The 20936-nt window shown below is 43.5% G+C and overlaps 2 protein-coding genes and 1 pseudogene across 2 annotated transcripts; 1 reads left to right on the top strand and 2 right to left on the bottom strand.

Annotated features, from left to right (window-relative positions):
* Positions 1 to 9178: 9178 nt before the first annotated feature.
* On the top strand, positions 9179 to 13398 carry LOC130499575 (uncharacterized; the record flags this gene model as incomplete). Its single annotated transcript, XM_056993766.1, has 6 exons — positions 9179 to 9343; positions 9776 to 10014; positions 10108 to 10505; positions 10632 to 11163; positions 11413 to 12731; positions 12893 to 13398. Coding segments are annotated over 6 exons (3057 nt in total), but the record flags the coding sequence as incomplete, so codon positions are not given.
* Positions 13399 to 14279: 881 nt separating this feature from the next.
* On the bottom strand, positions 14280 to 16800 carry LOC130500079 (uncharacterized protein At3g60930, chloroplastic-like). Its single transcript, XM_056994782.1, has 4 exons — positions 16098 to 16800; positions 15884 to 16021; positions 15204 to 15769; positions 14280 to 15125 (listed from the first exon to the last, which is right to left on the bottom strand). Exons 1-4 carry the CDS (start codon positions 16798 to 16800, stop codon positions 14280 to 14282), a joined length of 2253 nt encoding a protein of 750 aa, XP_056850762.1.
* A 1698-nt stretch (positions 16801 to 18498) lies between these two features.
* Positions 18499 to 20936, bottom strand: part of LOC130500078 (leucine-rich repeat receptor protein kinase HPCA1-like) — a 2630-nt pseudogene continuing 192 nt past the window's right edge.

The following is a 20936-nucleotide window of genomic DNA, read 5'->3' as shown; positions in this document are numbered from 1 at the left end:
GGTATTACTGCTTCGATTCCGTATGATAGGGAGAACGGTGTTTCATGGGTTGCTGTGTGGGGTGTTGTTCGGGATGCCCAGAGTACTCCGTTCAGCTCATCGCTCCACTTAGACTTTTTGAGGCCGAGTCTCTTGTTTAAGTTGTTTACTATTGTTTTGTTTACGGCTTCGGCATGCCCATTGCACTTTGGGTATCAAGGGCTTGCAAACTTTAATAACCTTCGAGATGAATTGGGGGCCGTTATCGGTGATTATTTCGTATGGGAGACCGTGTCGACAGACAATATTTTTCCAAATGAAGCTCGTCACCGTGGTTCCAGTGATATTTTGCTAGGCTTCGGCTTCGGTCCATTTGGTAAAGAAATTGGTCATTACTAGTAAGAATCGAAGCTGTGCTGGCTCCGATGAAACGAAGAGACCAACTATGTCCATGGACCACTTCATGAATGGGTATGGCGAGTATATGGTTGATAATTTTTGTGTCGGTTGATACAACATTAGCGCGTGCTGTTGGCATCTGTCACATCTTACTACGAACTGCTCGCTGTCGCTAATGATAGTTGCCAGAAATAGCCGTGCTTTTTTATTTTTATCGCCAAGGATCGTCCACCGGAATGGTTCCCACATGATCCGTCGTGAGTTTTCTTGAGGATGGTGGAGGCTTCTTTTGGCGATGCGCATAATAGATATGGCTCACTGAAGGTTCTCTTGAAGAGTTTTCCTTCCATGATGCAATAGCGCGAGCTCCGAGCTTTTAACTTTCGACCTTCCCATCTTTCGGGAGGAAGTTCTCCGGTATCGATGTATTTGTACATTGGAGTTCTCCAATCCGGTCTGTTTTCGAGCTCGTCCTGAAAAACTTTTTGTGATTCGTTACTCACTTCGTGAACGGGTATTTCTTCGGGGATCAGGTGAGTAGGCGCCGTCCTGGCATTGCTTAATCGGGTTCTTCGGGAGGACTCACCTGGAACCTTCCGATTCCGTGGAGCTACGAGTGACTCTTCGTCAGGCTCTTGAGTGTGTCCCTTGGATTTACTGCGAGTGATGATCGGAGCGACCAGCGGGAGGTCATCTTCGTTATTGGTGGTCCTTTTCAAAGGGATTTCTATACTGGGTCGATCTATTCCTTCTACCGGAATTACCCTTTTTATGGTCGGATTTGACGTCGATGCTAAGGCGGCGAGAGCGTCCGCTGAGGTGTTTTCTCCTCTCGGAATTCTCGTAAGCTCAAATTCATCGAACTGCTGTGCAATTCCTCTTAATACTGCTAGGTAGGCCTCCATCCTCTCATTCTTAGCCTCGTACTCGCCGTGGAATTGGCTGGTGACGAGCTGTGAGTCGCTGAAGGCGCTTATTTTTCGGGCTCCGATGCTTTGGGCAAGTCGTAATCCGGTGATCAGGGATTCATATTCGGCTACGTTGTTTGATGCGTTGAAGCCTAAGCGGAAAGATTGTTCGATCATCTCTCCCGTAGGAGATTCGAGCTGTATTCCCACACCCGACCCTTGCTTCGATGATGCTCCATCAACGTGGAGTTTCCATTTCCGAGTCTTGTCATCGGTGTTAGTTTCGCTGGGAACGATCTCGATGATAAAATCCGCTAAAACTTGTGCTTTCGAGCTCGTTCGAGGTTTGTATTCTATATGATACTCTCCGAGCTCGACTGCCCACTTTGCTAATCTTCCGAATTGGCTTGGGCTATGTAGGACCGTGCGTAATGGCTGCGATGTCATTACCATGATCGTATGGGATTAGAAATATGGCCTTAGTTTTCGCGCGGCGTTCACCACTGCTAGGGCCAAATTTTCCATCACAGGATATCTTGTTTCGGCATCAAACAGTGATCTGCTGACGTAGTATATTGGTTTTTGTTCTTTGTTTTCTTCGCGAACTAAGACCCGCTTACTGCGTTTTCGGAAGTCGCGACATATAAGTACAGAAGTTCACCATGAACTGGTTTAGATAGGATATAAGGTTCGCTTATATAAGCTTTAAGCTCGATGAGAGCGGCGTCGCAATCGGCGTTCCATTCGAACTTTTTGTTTCCTTTAAGGAGTTTATAAAATGGGTCTTGATATAAAACGGTTTAATGCGGCGATCTTTCCGGTGAGCCTTTGCACGTCTTTAATCGACTTCGGGGGTAGCGTTTCGATAAGCGCCGAGATTTGTTTGGGATGGCTTCGATCCCTCTTTTAGTCACGAGGTATCCCAGAAATTCTCCAGACACTACTCCGAAAGTACATTTGGTCGGGTTCAGCTTCATTCCGAACTTATTGAGGATGTTGAAGCACTCTTGGAGTTGAAGAACATGGTCTTTGGCTACTGAGAATTTCACCAGCATGTCGTCTATGTAAACCTCCATAGTTTTTCCTAGTTGGTTGAAGAACATTTTATTTACCAACCTTTGGTAGGTCGCTCCAGCATTCTTCAATCCGAAAGGCATTACTTTATAATAGTATGTTCCTCTCTCGGTGATGAAGCTCGTTTTTTCTTGATCCTCAGGATTCATGAGGATCTGGTTGTATCCTGAGAATGCATCCATGAAGGAGAGCAGCTCGTGGCCTGCCGTAGCTTCGACCAATCGGTCTATATGTGGTAATGGAAAGCTGTCTTTCGGGCAGGCTTTATTTAAGTCCGTGAAATCAATGCAGACTCTTCACTTTCCATTCTTTTTCTTTACGACGACTGGGTTGGCAAGCCAGTCCGGGTATTCAACCTCACGAATCGACCCTATTTTCAGTAGTTTGTCGACTTCGTCGTTTACTGCTTTAGCTCTTTCTGGACCAAGCTTTCTTCGTTTCGGTTTGATCGGCTTAAATGTGGGGTCGACATTTAAGTCATGCGATGCGACGTTGATATCGATGCCAGGCATGTCAGCAGCAGATCATGCGAATGTGCTGATGTTATTTTTTAGAAAGATCATTAGGTCGTCTCTGATCCTTAGATTGAGATCGCGTCCAATGCTAACGCACTTTTCTGGGGACTGCGGATCTAGGGAGACAGTACATGCGAGGTCCTTCTCAGGGTCTTTCATCGAGGGATCTCGTACCACTGGTTGGTTTGCTCCTTTCGGAAATATTTTGCGGTATTCTGCCATGTAACAAGATCAAGATTGTTTTTGATTTCCGTAAATGGTCTTTTCCCCGGTAGGAGATATGAATTTTACGCATTGATGATAAATCGAGGGGACTGTCTTCATCTGATGGAGCCAAGGTCGTCCCAAGAAAGCGTCGAACAGAGAGAGGTCGTGCATTACGGAGAACTCCGTTTCTTTTTTGGAATCGTGCGTTCTGACGGCGATCACCACGTTTCCTGGTAAGGGTACCCTGCTTCCACCTCCAAAGGTGTAGAGGGGGGGGGAGCGTATTTGTTGATTGCCAAATCAGGTCGGCTGATTTTCTCGAAGGTGTCGTGCGATAGCAGATTGGCTACGCATCCGGAATCGACGAGAACCTTCGAAAAGGAGACGCCGACAAGGTCTATTGTGATGATCAAAGCATCATCGTGGGGCATATCGAGCTCGACATTCTCGTAAGGAGAGAAGGTTATCGTGCTATTATTCGAGGTCACCTTTCCGAGCCGATGATTGTCTCTTGAGTCGCGAGACGGAGCGTCGCGTACGGGATCCTTGGAAACCGCGGGCTGTTTCGATCTCGAGTCAGCGGATCTTCGTCGGCGTAGGGCGGAATCCATGATCGTGCTTAGAAATCCTAGATCGGGTTCTTAGTAAGGATGTTTTTCGTTTATCTTCCCCACAGTAGGCGCCAAAATGTAGAACCTAAAATCTACACTCAGTATTTTGTAGTGTTTGTAAGTAAACTAGAGAAGTGACAATAATTTATGGCCCATAATCCAAAATAGGCCCAATAATTTAGAGGACCGAAATTGGGTCCAACAATAAAGTAGACAAGACTTTCCATGTTTGGACTCGGATGAACCTAGACGACATCAAGCCTATGGTTCGTTTTATTCAGCTGGCTGTCCCCAAACAAAGGCCACCACTTAAGCCTCTTTATCAGCTCCAAAAGATATGTCCAAAGGTATTAAAGACTTGGTCAAAACTCATTAATAAGCAGATTTAAATCCCTTGAGATCAGCCTTTTGACCAACTCATTTGATTCGTTCTTAATGATAATTTATCCTAAAAATCCTCCTTTCATTTATGTCTTTTGATTCTGAAACCTTTGTCCAAGAGCTATATATAAAGCTCCTCTCATTTCATTGTAAAATCAGACTTGAGTATTGATTAAAAAGTGATATTTTCTCTTGAGAGATTTTATGCTTGTTTTTGTTATTTCTAAGTTATGTGAGATTCTTTCTTAGGATGCAAGTGTGGAGCCTTTATCTTTGTGTGAGATTCACTTAGATTCTGGTTCATGATCTTATCTCAAAGTCTTTCACATCTTTGAGTGGCGATCTTCAATCCATTTAAGCCCTAGGTTTTTTATTTCTTGTGAGAAAAGCTAAAGTGAGATTCTGAGGCTGTATCACCGCACAACCACAAATGCAGCAATTTAACCATCTTAGTAGACCTCGTAAACAGTAGTAATAGTAAGTAAACTACCAGTTCAAATCGTCTAGAGACCTATCCAGATAGTCATAGATACAAAGGAGAGAAAAACCTGACACAATTCTGGTTTTGTGAAGCTTCAGAGAAGTAGACCAATCAATTTGTATATAATCCCATGTCTTCATGAGAAGAGAAAAATTACATGTATAGATAGAGCCAATAAGAGAAACTTACCTGCAAGGGTGGGCTCTTGAGTGTATTCTCAAACAATGGAGGCCGACTTCTGAATTTGTATAAAGAAACTGAAAGACCATAACAAAGCGATCAGAAGAACACATCAGAAAATTGCAATCTAAACCAGTTCTGAGTTCTGACAGGTTCCACCGACAATAACAATCTGAAAGTAAAAGATCTTCAGCACAATGATAAGCAAAATTATCTCATAAAATCAAACCCTCGCTACACTGACCATCAATCTTTTCCCTCATGAACAAAATATGGAAACTGAAAAGGAATCCAAGTAGAGTTCAAAGAGTATATACCTTAAGCTGACAATAGATCACTACAGCTATTGTAATGTTTCCTCAAAGACGCCGTATTGAAGAGAAATTCTTGGGTTCACCCATAGAATGAACCTTTAGATTCACCCAACCAATAGAATTTCGTTATTTTATATTCAGTATCTTTTGAAAAAGAAAACAAAATATTGTCAAATTTTATTATGTTTTTAAAATAAAAAATAAATAGAAAATAATAGTAGTCGCAAAAAAAATTTATATTTAAAATACCGTCAACAAAACACTAAATCCTAACCCCTAAATCATAAATCCAAAACCCATAATAAACCCTTAGATAAATCCTAAATCTTTTGATTTTTAAAATATATATTTTTAACACAATCAGCAAAACACTAAACCCTAAACCCTAAATATAAATCCTAAACCCTTGGGTAAATCTTAAACCCTTGGATAAATCCTAAACTCTAGGATTTAGAATTTATCCAAGTGTTTTGGATTTACCAAGGGTTTAGAGTTTACCCAAGGGTTTATGATTTAGGATTTAGGGTTTAGAGTTTAGAGTTTAGTGTTGGTTGACGGTATTAAAAATATTTTTTTTTTAAAACGTGTTTTTGTTTACAATTAATATTATTTTTATTTTAAAAACATAATAAAACTTGACAATATTTTGTTTCCTTTTTTAAAAGATATTGAATATGAAATAACGAAATCCTATTCGTTGGGTGAATCTAAAGGTTCACTCTAGAGGTGAACCCAAAAATTTCTCCGTATTGAATCTCTCCAACTGCTGCAAAATTTCAATAAAAAGACTAAGAGAGAGAAATTAAAAGCATGAAAGTTGATCCGCCAAGACAGGGGAGAAATCGTTGTTGAACTGAGCCATTGGAGCCTTGCTGGTGGATTAAGCTGCTTTGGATGCCATTGTTTGATATGCTTATTTTTTTTGGTTAGATCTATATAGGAGAAGAATTAATAGAATGTGGAAGGGAAAAAATAAAAGAGTGAATAAAGACATCATTGATCGACGAATAAGTGCGACGGTTACGGCAATTACAGATGAACTGATTGGTGAAGACGAAGTGAAAGAAGACTCTCCGACTGAACATAGGCTTATTGTTTTGGATTTAATCTGGGCTGTAGCTAAGTTTTAAAGCCCAGGAAAAAGTCTCGTTTCGCTCTGTCTTGTCCGAAACGGTGGTGACGTGGCAAAATAAAGCTCTTATATTGGTTGATTTAAATAATCCGACGTGGACATCCTCTCTATGCATCTTATTTGCCTTTTAGTATTGTATATATGATTTACTAGTGGTATACAAACACTCTACTAAGTGTTGGGCCCAAATATGGCCCGATGGCTGATTGCTGAACGGTGAAGGATGGAAACAGGCCGCCACTGGCCCATCACGAATTCGGTACCTAAGAAGAGCTAAGTTGAAGCCGAAGGCTGAGAGCTAAGGTGATCGTTAAGGAGGTCACGACAAAGAGGAAGCTCATGTCGTAACCAGAAGAAGCGCAGGACCCGGTCAAAGGGAAGCTGTTGCGGGTTCACCTCAAGCGGAGAGGATCTCGGAAATCAGTTGCAGATAACCTAAAGGAGTCCAAGGCTATAAAAGGAGAAGGTCGAAGACCAAGAAAAGGATCCGAACCTACTCAGATTTTACTTAACATTCCTAAGATATAATCCTTTTTATTATCTTTGTAATCATCAAAAGAAACATCTTTGTAACCATCCCATTTTCTATTTTATCAATACAAATCGAAGTTCATTCATCAAGTTCTTACGGGATTCAGCCCGCGATAATCTTTCCCTAACCTTTCTTAAACATAAACCTGATCTAAAATCTAGGTGTGAGTTTTACCCCTCACAATTGGCGCCGTCTGTGGGGAAGAAACTACCGAATCCCTTACTCTAACTCGAGGATGAACCCTACTGATCAGACAACAACCCCGTCTGACCTTAACCTCCCGATTCAGAGCGATGGCTCACCGAATGACGGAGGCTCTAGTCTCGTAATCACAGAGCCTCAACATGGCGACCACCGATCTGGGCAACAGCTTCCGGTTGATGCTCGAACGAGCCAAACTACAACCGGAGTTACTAACCCGAGGTCATTAGGTGGAAACACCTCCGAGCTCCCGGTTACCGAGAATCCTCAGCAGCAAGCCATTCCGAATCAAACGGAGGCTCAGCTCTCTGAGATCCGCCAGATGATGATACAATTAGTAGACCGAGCTCAGGAAAGTGAGCGCACGATGCATCAGCTGGCTGTACGTCAACAACGATTCGAAGAGATAACTAGATCTCTAAACGCAACAACCCAACCACCGCAACGTCAAGCTCCGGGGGTCATCTTCCATGATCGATTAACCGATCCCTCTTTTCCCCGAGCACGTTTAAACTTTTCCCCTGATAGCACTGCCCCTGAAGGACGCGGATCTGCTTTCCAGACACCTCATACTGGAACAGTTCCCGTATTCAATCCACCTAATGCCAGTGCTATGGGAAGTAACGTAGCGACAACCAGCTCCACACCCGGTCAGGTCACTGACAGAAGTAATCGTTTACCTCCTCCGCCACCTGATCCTAGGTCCGGAGCAGGAATATCCTTCCCATCTGGAGGCAGAGCGTCAGCTTCGGTTTATCAAACTAGAAGCTCGGTCCCAAATGAGGACGGTTATCAAAGGATAAACTCCGATAACCCAAGAAATGTCGAAGCGACTTAGCCCACTAACCGCATGGGAAGATGAGCCAACTCGATTCCGTCAGGAACCTACTCATCGGGTACCTGCGAACGATCCAAATATCCTTCCGTTTGAAGGACCTGAAGCTATCCGTAGATATATGGAGAGAACTCACGCGGCTCTCCAGAAATTGGGAGCTCAAGTCCATAAAGCTACGAGTTCAGCTCCCGAAATCGATAGCTTAATCGAAGAAACCCGTGGAACTCCATTCACGGACAGAATTGCCGGCTCTCACATAAGAGATACCCGAAAAATCAGAATTCCTGAGTATGATGGGACCTCCGACCCAAAGGCCTATTTGAGAGCTTTCCGATTGGCAATTGTTAAAGCTCATTTCACTCAGGAAGAATGTGAAGCAGGTTACTGTAGAACATTCGCCGAAAATTTGGTCGGAACAGCCCTTGAGTGGTTCTCCGGCCTCGAGCCAGCCTCGATAGACAACTTTGATCAATTAACCAACGCCTTTATGAAGCAATACTCAACCCATATCCGGAAGCAAGCTTCCGAGGCCGACCTTTGGAAGGTCAGTCAAGGAATGGGAGATTCATTACGAGTCTACATTGAGAAATTCAGGGCAATAAGAACTAAGCTATCGAATCCTAACGACCTAGTCGCCATCGAGGCCCTTAGGAGAGGTCTGTTCTATAGGTCGAAATTCTGGTCAGAGTTAACACTCAAAGCTCCTCCAACTATCGATGACGCTCTTCATAGAGCCACCAAGTATATTACTTTGGAGGAGGAAACAGCTGCACTGGATAAACTCCACAAGAAACCACAGAATCATGCGAAAGGTGACTCCTCCGAGACTAAGGGACCTCATAAAAAGGGTAACCCCCGAAATAATCAAACTCAGGGAGAACATTCCTACGCAATCGAGGAAGACAAGGAAGAGAAACCTATTGCAGCTGCAAACAAAACTCCCTGGTCAAAAGGCTTCGATAAAGGCAAACATTGCTCTTATCACGATCGCGAAGGACACTCAACCGAAGAGTGTTGGGACCTCCAACGCCAGCTGGCAGCTAAATTCGCAGCCGGAGAAATAAAGGGCGTGGATCTTAAAAAGCCGCCACCTTATCAGAAAAGAGGTTCCAGGGACATTTCCCCGAAACGCGAGAGGTCACCTGAGAAGGAAACCGATTCGCCACCTCCAGTTCCCAAAAAAAGAGTCGACATGATTCTTGGGAAATTCCCCCAAGGAAAGAGTTTACAAGTCGAAGCTCTCTTGAGCAAACCCTCCCATCAATCGAACCCCGACTCGAGGGTGGACTGTATCCTTGGAGGATCAGACATATGTCAAGACTCCGTCAATTCCATTAAGAATCACGTGCGGAAGGCTGTGTCTAACACTGGACCTAAGCCTTCTAATCCTGAATCCAACACTAAGATTTCTTTCTGGGAAAGCGAGACCTCAAACCTTGACAGACCTCACGGTGATGCGTTGATCGTCACCCTGAACATCGCAGGATACGAGGTTCCTAAGCTCATGATAGACACAGGAAGCTCTGTCGACCTCATTTTCTATAACACCCTAAAAGGGATGGAAATAGACGACTACGAAATCATTGGCCAAAAAGCTAATCTCGTAGGCTTCTCCGGAGAAACAGCTACCTCATTGGGAACAATCAAGCTCCCAGTCATAGCTGGCGGAATAATGAAAATGACCAACTTAGTAGTCATCGATAGACCTTCCCCGTTCCACGCGATTTTGGGAAGACCTTGGATCCACAAAATGAAGGCAGTAGCCTCAACGTACCATCAGTGCGTAAAATTTCAAACACCCGAAGGGATAGCTACCATACACGGTAGCCAGAAGATATCCAGGATCTGCTACTTGGGAGGATTCGAAATCCTCAAAAAATCCCCCCAATAGCAATTACAGATCCAGGAAGGTCGCGAGATGCAACAAAATATTCGAGGTCCCCCCAGGAACCTAACCGAAAAAATTTGCATCGACGACTCAAATCCTGAAAGACAGGTGAGCATCGGGTCCGAGCTACCTCTTGAGACAAAAAAGGAGCTCATCGATTTTTTGAAAAGCAATGTCAAAACCTTTGCGTGGTCCACCAACGACATGAAAGGAATAGATCCGAACGTCACCACCCATAAGCTAAAAGTTGACCCTACTTTCAAACCAATCAAACAGAAGCGTCGTAAGCTAGGTCTCGAAAAGGCTCAAGCTGTTAACGACGAAGTTGACCGACTTACGAAAGCTGGGTCCATTCGAGAGGTACATTACCCCGACTGGTTAGCTAACCCAGTAGTGGTAAAGAAGAAAAACGGGAAGTGGAGAATCTGCGTAGATTTCACAGACCTAAACAAAGCTTGCCCTAAAGACAGCTTCCCGTTGCCTCAGATCGACCGCCTAGTTGAAGCAACAGCTGGCCATCGACTCCTATCCTTCATGGATGCTTTCTCAGGATATAACCAAATCATGATGGATCCTGTGGACCAAGAGAAAACTGCATTCATAACCGAACGAGGAACCTATTGTTATAAGGTTATGCCATTCGGATTAAAGAACGCAGGAGCTACCTATCAAAGGCTAGTAAATAAGATGTTTGCTGGACAACTTGGAAAAACCATGGAGGTCTATATCGACGACATGCTAGTCAAATCCTCAGCCGGGGAAGATCATATCTCCCATTTAAGGAAATGCTTCGATATCTTGAACAAGTACGATATGAAGCTCAATCCCACTAAATGTACTTTCGGGGTACCCTCAGGCGAGTTCCTAGGCTATCTCGTAACCGAAAGAGGTATTGAAGCCAACCCGCAGCAGATAGCAACCTTCCTAGAAATGCCGTCACCTAAGACGACCAGGGAGGTGCAGAGATTGACTGGACGAATCGCGGCGTTGAATCGATTCATATCCAAGTCTACCGATAAATGTCTCCCATTTTACAAGCTTCTAAGAAATAATAAGAAGTTCGTATGGGACGAGAAATGTGAGGAAGCCTTCAAGCAATTGAAAGCTTACCTCTCCGAACCTCCGATCCTATCTAAACCAGTAGTAGGAGAGCCATTGTACCTATATCTCGCTGTATCTACTGCTGCAGTCAGCGGCGTTCTAGTACGGGAGGAACAAAACGAACAAAGACCTGTCTATTACACCAGTAAAAGTTTGATAGATGCCGAAACCAGGTACCCTGCGATGGAAAAACTAGCTCTAGCAGTCGTAACAGCTGCCAGAAAATTGCGACCTTACTTCCAATCGCATTCGATCGTTGTAATGACCTCACAACCATTACGAATGATCTTGCACAGCCCCAGCCAGTCAGGGCGATTGGCTAAATGGGCCATAGAACTCAGCGAATATGATATTGAGTATAGACCTCGAGCAGCAGCAAAAGCTCAGGTCCTCGCTGACTTTATCATCGAATTGACATCCGAGCAGTTAGACTCCGAAATGGAATCTCCGAAGTGGAGCCTATACGTCGACGGAGCCTCATCAAAACAGGGCTCCGGTATCGGTCTAAGGCTAACTTCTTCAGCAGGAGAAACCATCGAGCAGTCATATAGGCTCGGATTCAGCGCCTCAAACAACGAAGCTGAATATGAAGCACTAATCGCAGGGTTGAAGCTAGCCCTAAGCCTCGGAATCCGAGAGCTAAACGCTTATAGTGATTCACAGCTAGTAGCTAGCCAGTTTCACGGAGAATATGAAACGAGGGACGAAAGAATGGGGGCATATCTCGAAGTCGTCCAGAACCTCACTAGGCAGTTCGACAAATTCGAGCTAACGAGAATCCCACGAGGTGAGAACTCCTCAGCAGATGCATTGGCTGCTTTAGCTTCCACATCAGACCCCCTCGTAAAACGAATCATACCCGTAGAAGGAATCGAGAAACCAAGCATCGACATAGCTACTAAAGCTGAAAAAGAGAGCAAACTAAAAGCGCAGCCCGAAGGTACCTGCCCTGAAGCGGTAGCTACCCAGGTTTTCACAACATTTTGGTTTCCAAAAACCAGAATATGCAGCGCAAAAAAGCATACCTCCGGGAACATAATCCAAGTCACGGAAGATATTCCTCGAAATTCAGACTCCTTAGAGCCTGATCTCGAGAATACCCCCGGGGGCACCAACTCAGACCCAGTCATCTGCAGAGTTAAAACCAGAAGCCGTACAGCTCTCCAAAATTCATCTGGAGGTATTCCTCGGAATTCAGACTCCCTGGAGTCCAATCCTACCAATACCTCCGGGGGCACCACGACACCAGGTCCCGAACAGGAACCTCCCTCGTCTCTTCATAACAAAGTTGTAGGAAGAGAGGATTGGAGAATTCCAATCACGCAATACATCCTGGAGGGAAAGACTCCACCCAATAAATGGGAGGCTCGAAAGCTCAAAGCATTAAGCGCGAGATATTGCGTAACTGAATCTGTCCTCCTCAAACGAAGCATTTCCGGACCTTACCTAAAATGCGTCCATGGCCTCGTTGCTATGAGACTCATGAAGGAAATGCACGACGGTTCCTGCGGAAACCACTCTGGAGGAAGAGCTTTAGCCATCAGAATCAAAAGACAAGGATATTTCTGGCCTACCATTATTGCAGATTGTGAGGCCTATTCCTCTTCATGCGACAAATGCCAGAGGCATGCACCGATTATACACCAACCTGCGGAGAAGCTGTCTAACATATCCGCCCCTTACCCATTTATGAGATGGTCCATGGATATCGTGGGGCCACTAGTACCATCAGGAAGTGGAAAGAAGAAGCTACGCTTCCTCTTAGTCTTAACGGACTACTTCACAAAATGGATAGAGGCTGAAGCTTTCCAGCAGGTAACCAGGGTCGAGGTCGAGCAATTTGTATGGAAAGATATTGTGTGTAGACACGGCGTCCCATACGAAATCGTAACTGACAATGGAGGACAATTCATATCCCACGATTTCAAAATATTTTGTGACAAGTGGAATATTCGCCTGACCTTCTCATCACCTCGCCGACCTCAAGGTAACGGACAGGCGGAGGCTGCTAATAAATCAGTATTAGCAAACCTCAAGAAGCGCCTCGGAACCCAGAAGGAATTCTGGTCAGAGAAGTTACTGAAGTACTTTGGGCATGTCGGACCACCCCACGAAAAGCTACAGAAGAAACTCCTTTCTCCTTAGCATATGGGATGGAAGCCGTCGTTCCGGCTGAAACCATTGCTGGTAGCCTCCGCCGGGAATTCTGTACATCCAATCCCGCAGCTAATGATCAGCTCCTAACTGACAGCCTCGATCTAATCGAGGAAAGACGGGACCGAGCTTTGATTCGCATTCAGAACTATCAGCAAGCAATGGCACGGCAGTACAATTCCAAAGTCAGGCTCCGGCAGTTTGCTGTAGGTGACCTAGTACTTAGGAAAGTTTTCGAAGGAACCAAAGAGCCAAATGCTGGGAAGTTAGGAACTAACTGGGAAGGTCCCTATCAGATCATCCATGTAGTACGACCTGGCGTTTACAAGCTCCGAAAGGTGCGAACCGGGGTACCTGAAATCAGATCGTGGAACGCCACGAATCTTAAGAGATATTATCATTAGGTACCTAAAATTCCCGAACTACGTTAGGCTTGATCCCTTGACTGGGTACGTAGGCAACTCCGTCATGAGTGCAGCCCCAACCTCATTTCAAACACTTCGTTCACTACAATCAAAGGGGGCATATGTCTGATTAAAATCACATATCCCGTGCAGCAAGTGTATGATCATCGTAATACAACAATTGTATGATTACTATGATACCACGTATCCAATTATCAATAAAGAAATCATTCTCGATATCTCAATTCTTTAACAAAACAGGTCCCTGCAAACATGGACCTAGGGTCCTAAAAACCCTTCGGTTTAGCTCAGGTCTCTACAAACCTGGACCTAATGTCTTAAAATCCTTAACAATCTTAAAGGTCTTAAAATCCTTCAAGCAATATCAGGTCTCGACGAACCTGGACCTAAGGTCTTAAAATCCTTACCAAGTCTCTAAGGTCTTAAAATCCTTACCAAATCTCTAAGGTCTTAAAATCCTTACCAAATCTCTAAGGTCTTAAAATCCTTACCAAATCCCCAAGGTCTTAAAATCCTTATCAAATCTTCGAGGTCTTAAAATCCTCACCAAACCTCAGAAGGTCTTAAAATCCTAAGCAAATCTCAACGGATCTTAAAATCCCACAAGCAAACTCAGGTTCCCAGGAACCCCCACCTAAGGTATCCAGATTAAACTTAGGTTCCTAAAAACCCTAAGCTAATCCCAGTACTCAAGATTTCCTCTTAAAACGACCAAAGTCCTCCAGACTTATCATAAAATTTGATTATGATCAAGTTGTCATATTTTACGACTAATGCTAAAAACTCAAAATGAAAGGAAAACCAAGTTTGAAATTAAACAAGGGTTTAAAAGCCTCCCCAGGCTAACAAAGATTCGAAGTGCGAACAAAGGTTTAAAAGCCTCCTCAGGCTATAAGTCTTGAAAGCAAAAGATAAAGAAGCCCCTTGGGCAGAAGTTTTAAAAACATAGAGAGCATCGGCTCTTAACCTTCCTTGGATCCAGGATCAGCTTCACCATCCTTATCCTCCTCGATAGGATCATCCTCCTGGGCAGGAACCTCTTCTTCAACATCTTGGTCATCACCTCCCGGGGTCGCCTCAACGGGGACTAAGTCAGGAGAGACCGAACCCAAGTTAGAACCATATTCTCCAGAAAACGTCGGATTAAACATATTAATCTCGAAAGTACCTGAGCTCTCGGAGAATTGGGGAATGGGGAGCTTGCTGACTGAGAAATCAGAAACTTGAGCCTTCTCGTACGCAGCACCAGCATCCAGGATCAAAACCATCAAACGATGATACTCATCCTCAGCAGACTCAATCTCCTTAGATAATAACTCTTTCAGAAGCTCGGTGTTTGCCTGAAGCTCCTGAGCGTAAATCAGAGCATCAGTCTCTTCCTTTTTCTTGACAAACTTCTCCTTCACAGAGGTCAGGATCTTGTTGTAGGCTTCGGCCACCTCCTTCTTACCTTTCCTGACAGCTAGCTTAACTTCAGCCTCTTTGTTCTGTTGACTAACCCGAGACGAAGCGATCAACTCTTGGACCTGGTGCTCAGCTATCCTGCGAGCAGCATCTAACTCATTGATCTTCCTATTCTTCACCCGAATATCGATGGCCTGACTCTCGATCTTCCCTTGTTGAGTATCAGCCTTCAAACCAAGCCTCCCGACCTCAGCTTCAAGCTCAGAAACTCGAGCACGAGCCAGGTCGAGCTCCATCTTGGTAGTCTTGAACAACTCAGTGGCCTGAGCTAAGTCTCTAGCGCTAGGAGCATCATGCACGGTCTCTTCAAACCTCAGCTGAGCCCTGTTAATGGCTCCGGCCAGCTAAAACAAAAGAAAATATATATGTTCAGATGAAACATTGGATTAATAGCGAACCAAAAAAAAAATGAGATTACGTACTTGACCCATGTGGTGAGCTATCTCAATGTACTCTTCCTTGTTGGACAGACCATTGATTGAAGGCATGGAGCATCCCACCGTCTTCATATGCCTCATGATGGTTGCCAAACCCCAAGGATCATCCAATATCGATCCCGGCTTAGAATGGGAGAAGTTCCAACCCACGGCCCCTCCCCGAGAAGACGAGGAGGAAGACCTGGTGGGCCTATCTCCCAAATCAGTCCGAGACCTCTTGTTTCTCGGAGGTTCGACCTCGAGAGGATCTCTAGCAGCCTGAGGGTTAGCTTCAACCGTCGGAACCTCAGGACGGGGAACAACATCTTGAGCTCTGGGCTCAACTGGGTTAACATCCTTAGCAGGGACAGAGGTCCCGTCATCAAGGACCTCCTTCAGTGAGCTGAGAAAGGCTCCTCCTTGGGTCTTATCGCTACCTCGCGAAGCACTGGCAGCTGCAGCAGGTTTGTTCCTGGAACGGAAAGAAGGCCTCATCTTGGGAGCTTGAGTCTTTTCAGTTTCGGAAGTACTAGCTCCAGTCGAAAGATCTACCACGAAAGGACCTTCAGAGACTAAACAATGGAAAGCTTGTTAGCTATCTCTGAAAGCAAATCCAGAAATAAAAATAATAAGCGAAATCCGAAAAATCACCTTCTAAATCTTCAGCAGGGATCGGGTCAAGGAACCTGGCGTTGTATCGATCCGGGAACCTAGCTGATCCAATACGGGAAACAGTGAAAGACGCCCAAGTATTGGGACTCTGATACAATTTCCGAAAAGAGCTCTAGACAGCTTATCAGTAAGCTTAGGAGGATCCTCGATATCTGCATATGAAATCAAGGGTTCAGCAAATAATGATAATCATAAACAAGCAAGATACATTCCTAAAAAAATCCTAACCAGATATATCGGACCAAACAACCGAGAGAGTACGACCCAATGGGACTGTAGAGGGATCAATCTTGACATAAAAGTATTTTTTCCTCCAATCATCGTCACTACCAGAGGATTTAAAAAGTCCGAGCCTAGGACGGCAAGGAAGATAGTAGGTGCCACTGCCACCATCCTTACTAGAGCTCTCCTTGATCGTGTAAAGGCTCATCAGTTCGGTCAGACCAACGACGACTCCTTCCTCTTTAGCTCTGGTAATGAAACCATTTATCACTCGGATAACCGAGGGACAGAGTTGAGAGAGGGCTAGTTGATAATGATCAAGAAGATCTAACAGAAGATCTGGAAGCGGAAACCGGAGGTGGGATTTAGAGATATACTTCTCGTGAATGCAAAACCAACCTTCCGGGGCGGTTTCAGGAGTTTCGTCAGGGGAACAAACCTTGGCCAACTCCTTTTGGCCATGAGCTTGAACCATGAGGTTAGTAACCTCTTGAATCTTTAGTAAGGAAGGCGAGTGAGGGCTCAGAGTGGTGCTCCCGCCAGAAACTTCCTTCTTCTTCACCCGCTTGGAGACCCTCCCCGCGATTGAGTCCTTGACTTCCTTCTTGTCTCTTTTCATTTTCTCACCGATCTCCTGCTTAACCTTCATTAAGCGCTTCCCGGAGGCAGAGATTCCGGTCTCACCGGAACCTTCTCTCAGAGGATCCATTAAAGAAAGAGGTAAGGAGAATCGAAAGGATTGGAAAGGGAAAGGATGGAATAAGCTAATCTCTTAGGAACTAAGGGTTCTAAGAAATTCGCAGAGGATCAATGGTGAATCGAAGGATGAAAGTAAAAAAAAAAGAAAAAAGCGTAGTAAAATAAAGGAGTGGAAGAGAAGTTACCTTGGAAACCGAGTGGAGGCGTGGAGAATATGGACAGTGGCAGTTAATGCTAGCTGCTTTATATCTTGTCACGTCTCGAAAATCGGAAACTATATTTCAAACTCTTATTAATCCAAACCGTCGATATAATCAAAGAAAATTCGCAGCCGTTCGATCAGATGAAAATAAATGTGGTTGAGATAGCTGGTAATCATGATCTCAACAAGAGAATCTAGCTTGGGCGGCTAGGTTTAGCTCCGAGGATAACGAAGCTTCATCTCGAGAGCTGGGGGCAACTGTTGGGCAAATATGGCCCGATGGCTGATTGCTGAACGGTGAAGGATGGAAACAGGCCGCGACTGGCCCATCACGAATTCGGTACCTAAGAAGAGCTAAGTTGAAGCCGAAGGCTGAGAGCTAAGGTGATCGTTAAGGAGGTCACGACAAAGAGGAAGCTCATGTCGTAACCAGAAGAAGCGCAGGACCCGGTCAAAGGGAAGCTGTTGCGGGTTCACCTCAAGCGGAGAGGATCTCGGAAATCAGTTGCAGATAACCTAAAGGAGTCCAAGGCTATAAAAGGAGAAGGTCGAAGACCAAGAAAAGGATCCGAACCTACTCAGATTTTACTTAACATTCCTAAGATATAATCTTTTTATTATCTTTGTAATCATCAAAAGAAACATCTTTGTAACCATCCCATTTTCTATTTTATCAATACAAATCGAAGTTCATTCATCAAGTTCTTACGGGATTCAGCCCGCGATAATCTTTCCCTAACCTTTCTTAAACATAAACCTGATCTAAATCTAGGTGTGAGTTTTACCCCTCACACTAAGGGCCTGACTGGTTTTAACCGCAGCGGTTGCGTTTATGGTTGCGAGAGTTTACGGGTGCGGGTGGTTGCGGTTTCAAGCGTTTTCTAGAGATTTGTACGACTGGTACAGCGGTTAGTAATTGTTGCGTTTGCGGAACTTTTATGACTAGTAAACTACCAAACGCAACATCTGTTAAATAATAAATTAATAATATTTACTTTTTATACAATTATAAAATATAATAAATATAAAATTTATATTTATAAAATTATATTATTAAATTTTAATAATTGATAGAAAATATTTTGGTTTGAAATTTTTAAATAAATTAAAATATAATATGTATACATTTTACAATTTCTATTATTTCAATTTAAATTTTTTATTGGATATTTTTTAATATATTTTTATTTTATTTTGTTTTTAAAGAAAAAAAATTATCCGCCTGCAAACCGCCTGCAATCGCCCGCAACCGCAAACACTAGCTGGAACCAGCTTTTGATTTTAAGAGGTTCGGAACGGTTTAAAGCGATTTGTAACGTTTTCTATGATTGTTTCGAAACGCCAACAACCGCTGCGAACCCCAAAAACTGCGTTTGTGGGTGATTACGGGGAAATCAGTCATGCCCTAATTCTAAAAAAACGTATAACACCAAAAAATTTATCACACAAATAAAATTAGCCGTGCATACTTTTACAAACTATTGACATAGCAACAATTAAATCATGCAATCCACCACATTCACAAGGCATTTCACGTATGAAATCAATTAAAAAATATCAAAAAAACTCGATCATTGGGGTTCGAGCTTTGAAGATGGGAAATTCCCACTGTACTGGAAAGAGTCCTTGCCATACGGATCACCGGATCCTTTGGTTGCTTCCTCGTACGTACTTGAAGTCGATGCTGAATCCACGTTCGGGTTTAAACCAGCAAGTTGCATTATGTTCTCAATCTCTTTCACAACATCACCCATGATGGTCTATTCACTCCTTCCTCCTCCACGCATCTCAAGAGCCAAATCTATGTACTTCTCAAACCCTTTAAGGTTGCTGCTGCTTGCGATGATTGTCGTGTCCAACAGTTCTTGCAGGTCATACAAACTCCTCGACTTATTCATCTTCATCTTCACCTCTCTCACCACGTATTTACCTTTCTCTATTGGACTTTTACCGGTTAATAGCTCAAGCATCACCACACCAAACCCATACATCACTCTTCTCCGTCAACTGATTTGTCATGTAGTACTCAGGATCCAAGTAGCCCTAATTTCAGATATATTGTGAGTTTAAATGTATATGATAAATGGAAAAAAGATGATGATGATTATCTACTCACCATAGTTCCTTTCACTTGTGTTGTCACATGAGTTTTAGGGTCTCCACAAGTTTGGAGAGGCCAAAATCGGCAACCTTTGCAGTTAGATTTTCATCAAGTAATATATTGTTTGATTTGATGTCTCTGTGTATAATTGGAGGATCAGCAAGCTCATGAAGATAAGCCAGGCCTTTCCCTGAACCCAGTGCTATTCTGAGCCTTCTTAACCAATCAAGTCTTATCCCACTCTTCCCTTTATTTTTAAAAATATTCAGCACCCAGAATTATTATCATTCCTTGCAGAAAGAGGTTTGGTATATTACCTGAGAGACTGTCTCTAAGAGAGCCATTTGGAATGTACTCGTATACAAGCATTTGTTCACTTCGATCAAAGCAAAAAGCCCAAAAGTCTAACAACGTTTTTATGATGGACCCTTGAAAGTAGTTCGATCTCAGTTTTGAATTCCAAACCTCCTTGCAAAGATCCTTGTTGAGCTCTTTTGATTGCAATGAGTTGCCCCGAGGGAAGAATCCCTCTGTAAACCTGTTTTACCATCAGATTTGGGATCAGATTTTCAAATAAAGGCCATGGATCAAGGTCACTGAAAAGACACAAACCTTGCCATAACCTCCACCCCAACATCATTTGCCTCTGAAAAGTTGTCTGTACACTTCTTCATCTCTTCAAAAGTAAAAGATTTTGCTCCCATTAGCTGTGGAGCATCAATACTGCTCTTGCTCGTACTCCACTTGGCTGAAACATACAAAAGAGAAGCAGTCAGCAGTTTCAGTCTCAAGGGATAAATCTTTTGTACTAAACCTTTTTTCCTCTTACCGAAAGGATATTTTTGATCAGTTGCTCTGTCTGCTCTCTTCCTCTGGCGGAGAGCGTAAACCCCAGCTAAAGTTAACAACAACAGAAGAATCACCCCACCAACTGCTGCTCCGATTATGATGCCCATGTTTAATGACTTAGAACTTCCTCCATCTGTGGAAAAAAAAAAGACAGAGCAAAGGAGTCATATTGATCCAGTATAGATTGGATTTGACTGTCTGTATTGATCATACCATAGAACTTAGTGTAGGGATCGGCTATGAAAATGTAAGGGCCAAATATAGGAGGAGGCTTATAAGTCTGGTTGCTAAAGGCAAAATTAACAAGTGACATTTCCGTCTCATTAAATCTCCCTCTGCCCAATGGAAAGACTAAAAGATCGATTAGAAGCTGATGATCGGCTGCGTTCTCTCTTATGTTTCTGACAGCTACGGAATCCACTGGATAACTGAACTTATTGAAGAAACCAGTTATATTCTTCTGAAGAATATCAAGTTGGTGGTGTTGAATAACCCTGAGAAGAAGGAGCCCTGAAATAGAATGTTCCTGTGAATGGATACGCACAGCGGCAAGAAGGATTCGCTTCCCTGCCCTGATCACACGGAGGACAGGTTGTCGGAATCGTAGAATAAGAGGTATTGTATGGGATTTCTGAGCAGTAACTTGCACTGTTGCCCAGCTCCAGACACACTGGGTTACCTGCCAATCTGTAGATAAGTAAACAACATAAGCAAATGACTGATGAAACAAAAAACAATAAGAATTTTGATTTCTGACCAGGATCCATACATTACTTGGATGCGTGTGTTAGAAGATGGTTGTCTATAAACATCTATCTGATTGTATTGTAAATCAACAAACTCCAACTGGTTGCTATAGCTGGTACAAAGTCCAACGTTGAATTTATCTCATTCCTCTTTTAGAATACTGAAGAAAAAAAAGTATAATAAGTAATACAGATGTCGCAGCACCTTTTTTGATTTCAATATCATATATTGTTTGACTCACACTGTC

Source organism: Raphanus sativus, chromosome 9 (assembly GCF_000801105.2).
Source record: "Raphanus sativus cultivar WK10039 chromosome 9, ASM80110v3, whole genome shotgun sequence".
NCBI classification, from domain to species: domain Eukaryota; kingdom Viridiplantae; phylum Streptophyta; class Magnoliopsida; order Brassicales; family Brassicaceae; genus Raphanus; species Raphanus sativus.
The sequence above is the reverse complement of the archived record's forward strand: the minus strand, read 5'-3'. Positions and strand labels throughout refer to the sequence as shown.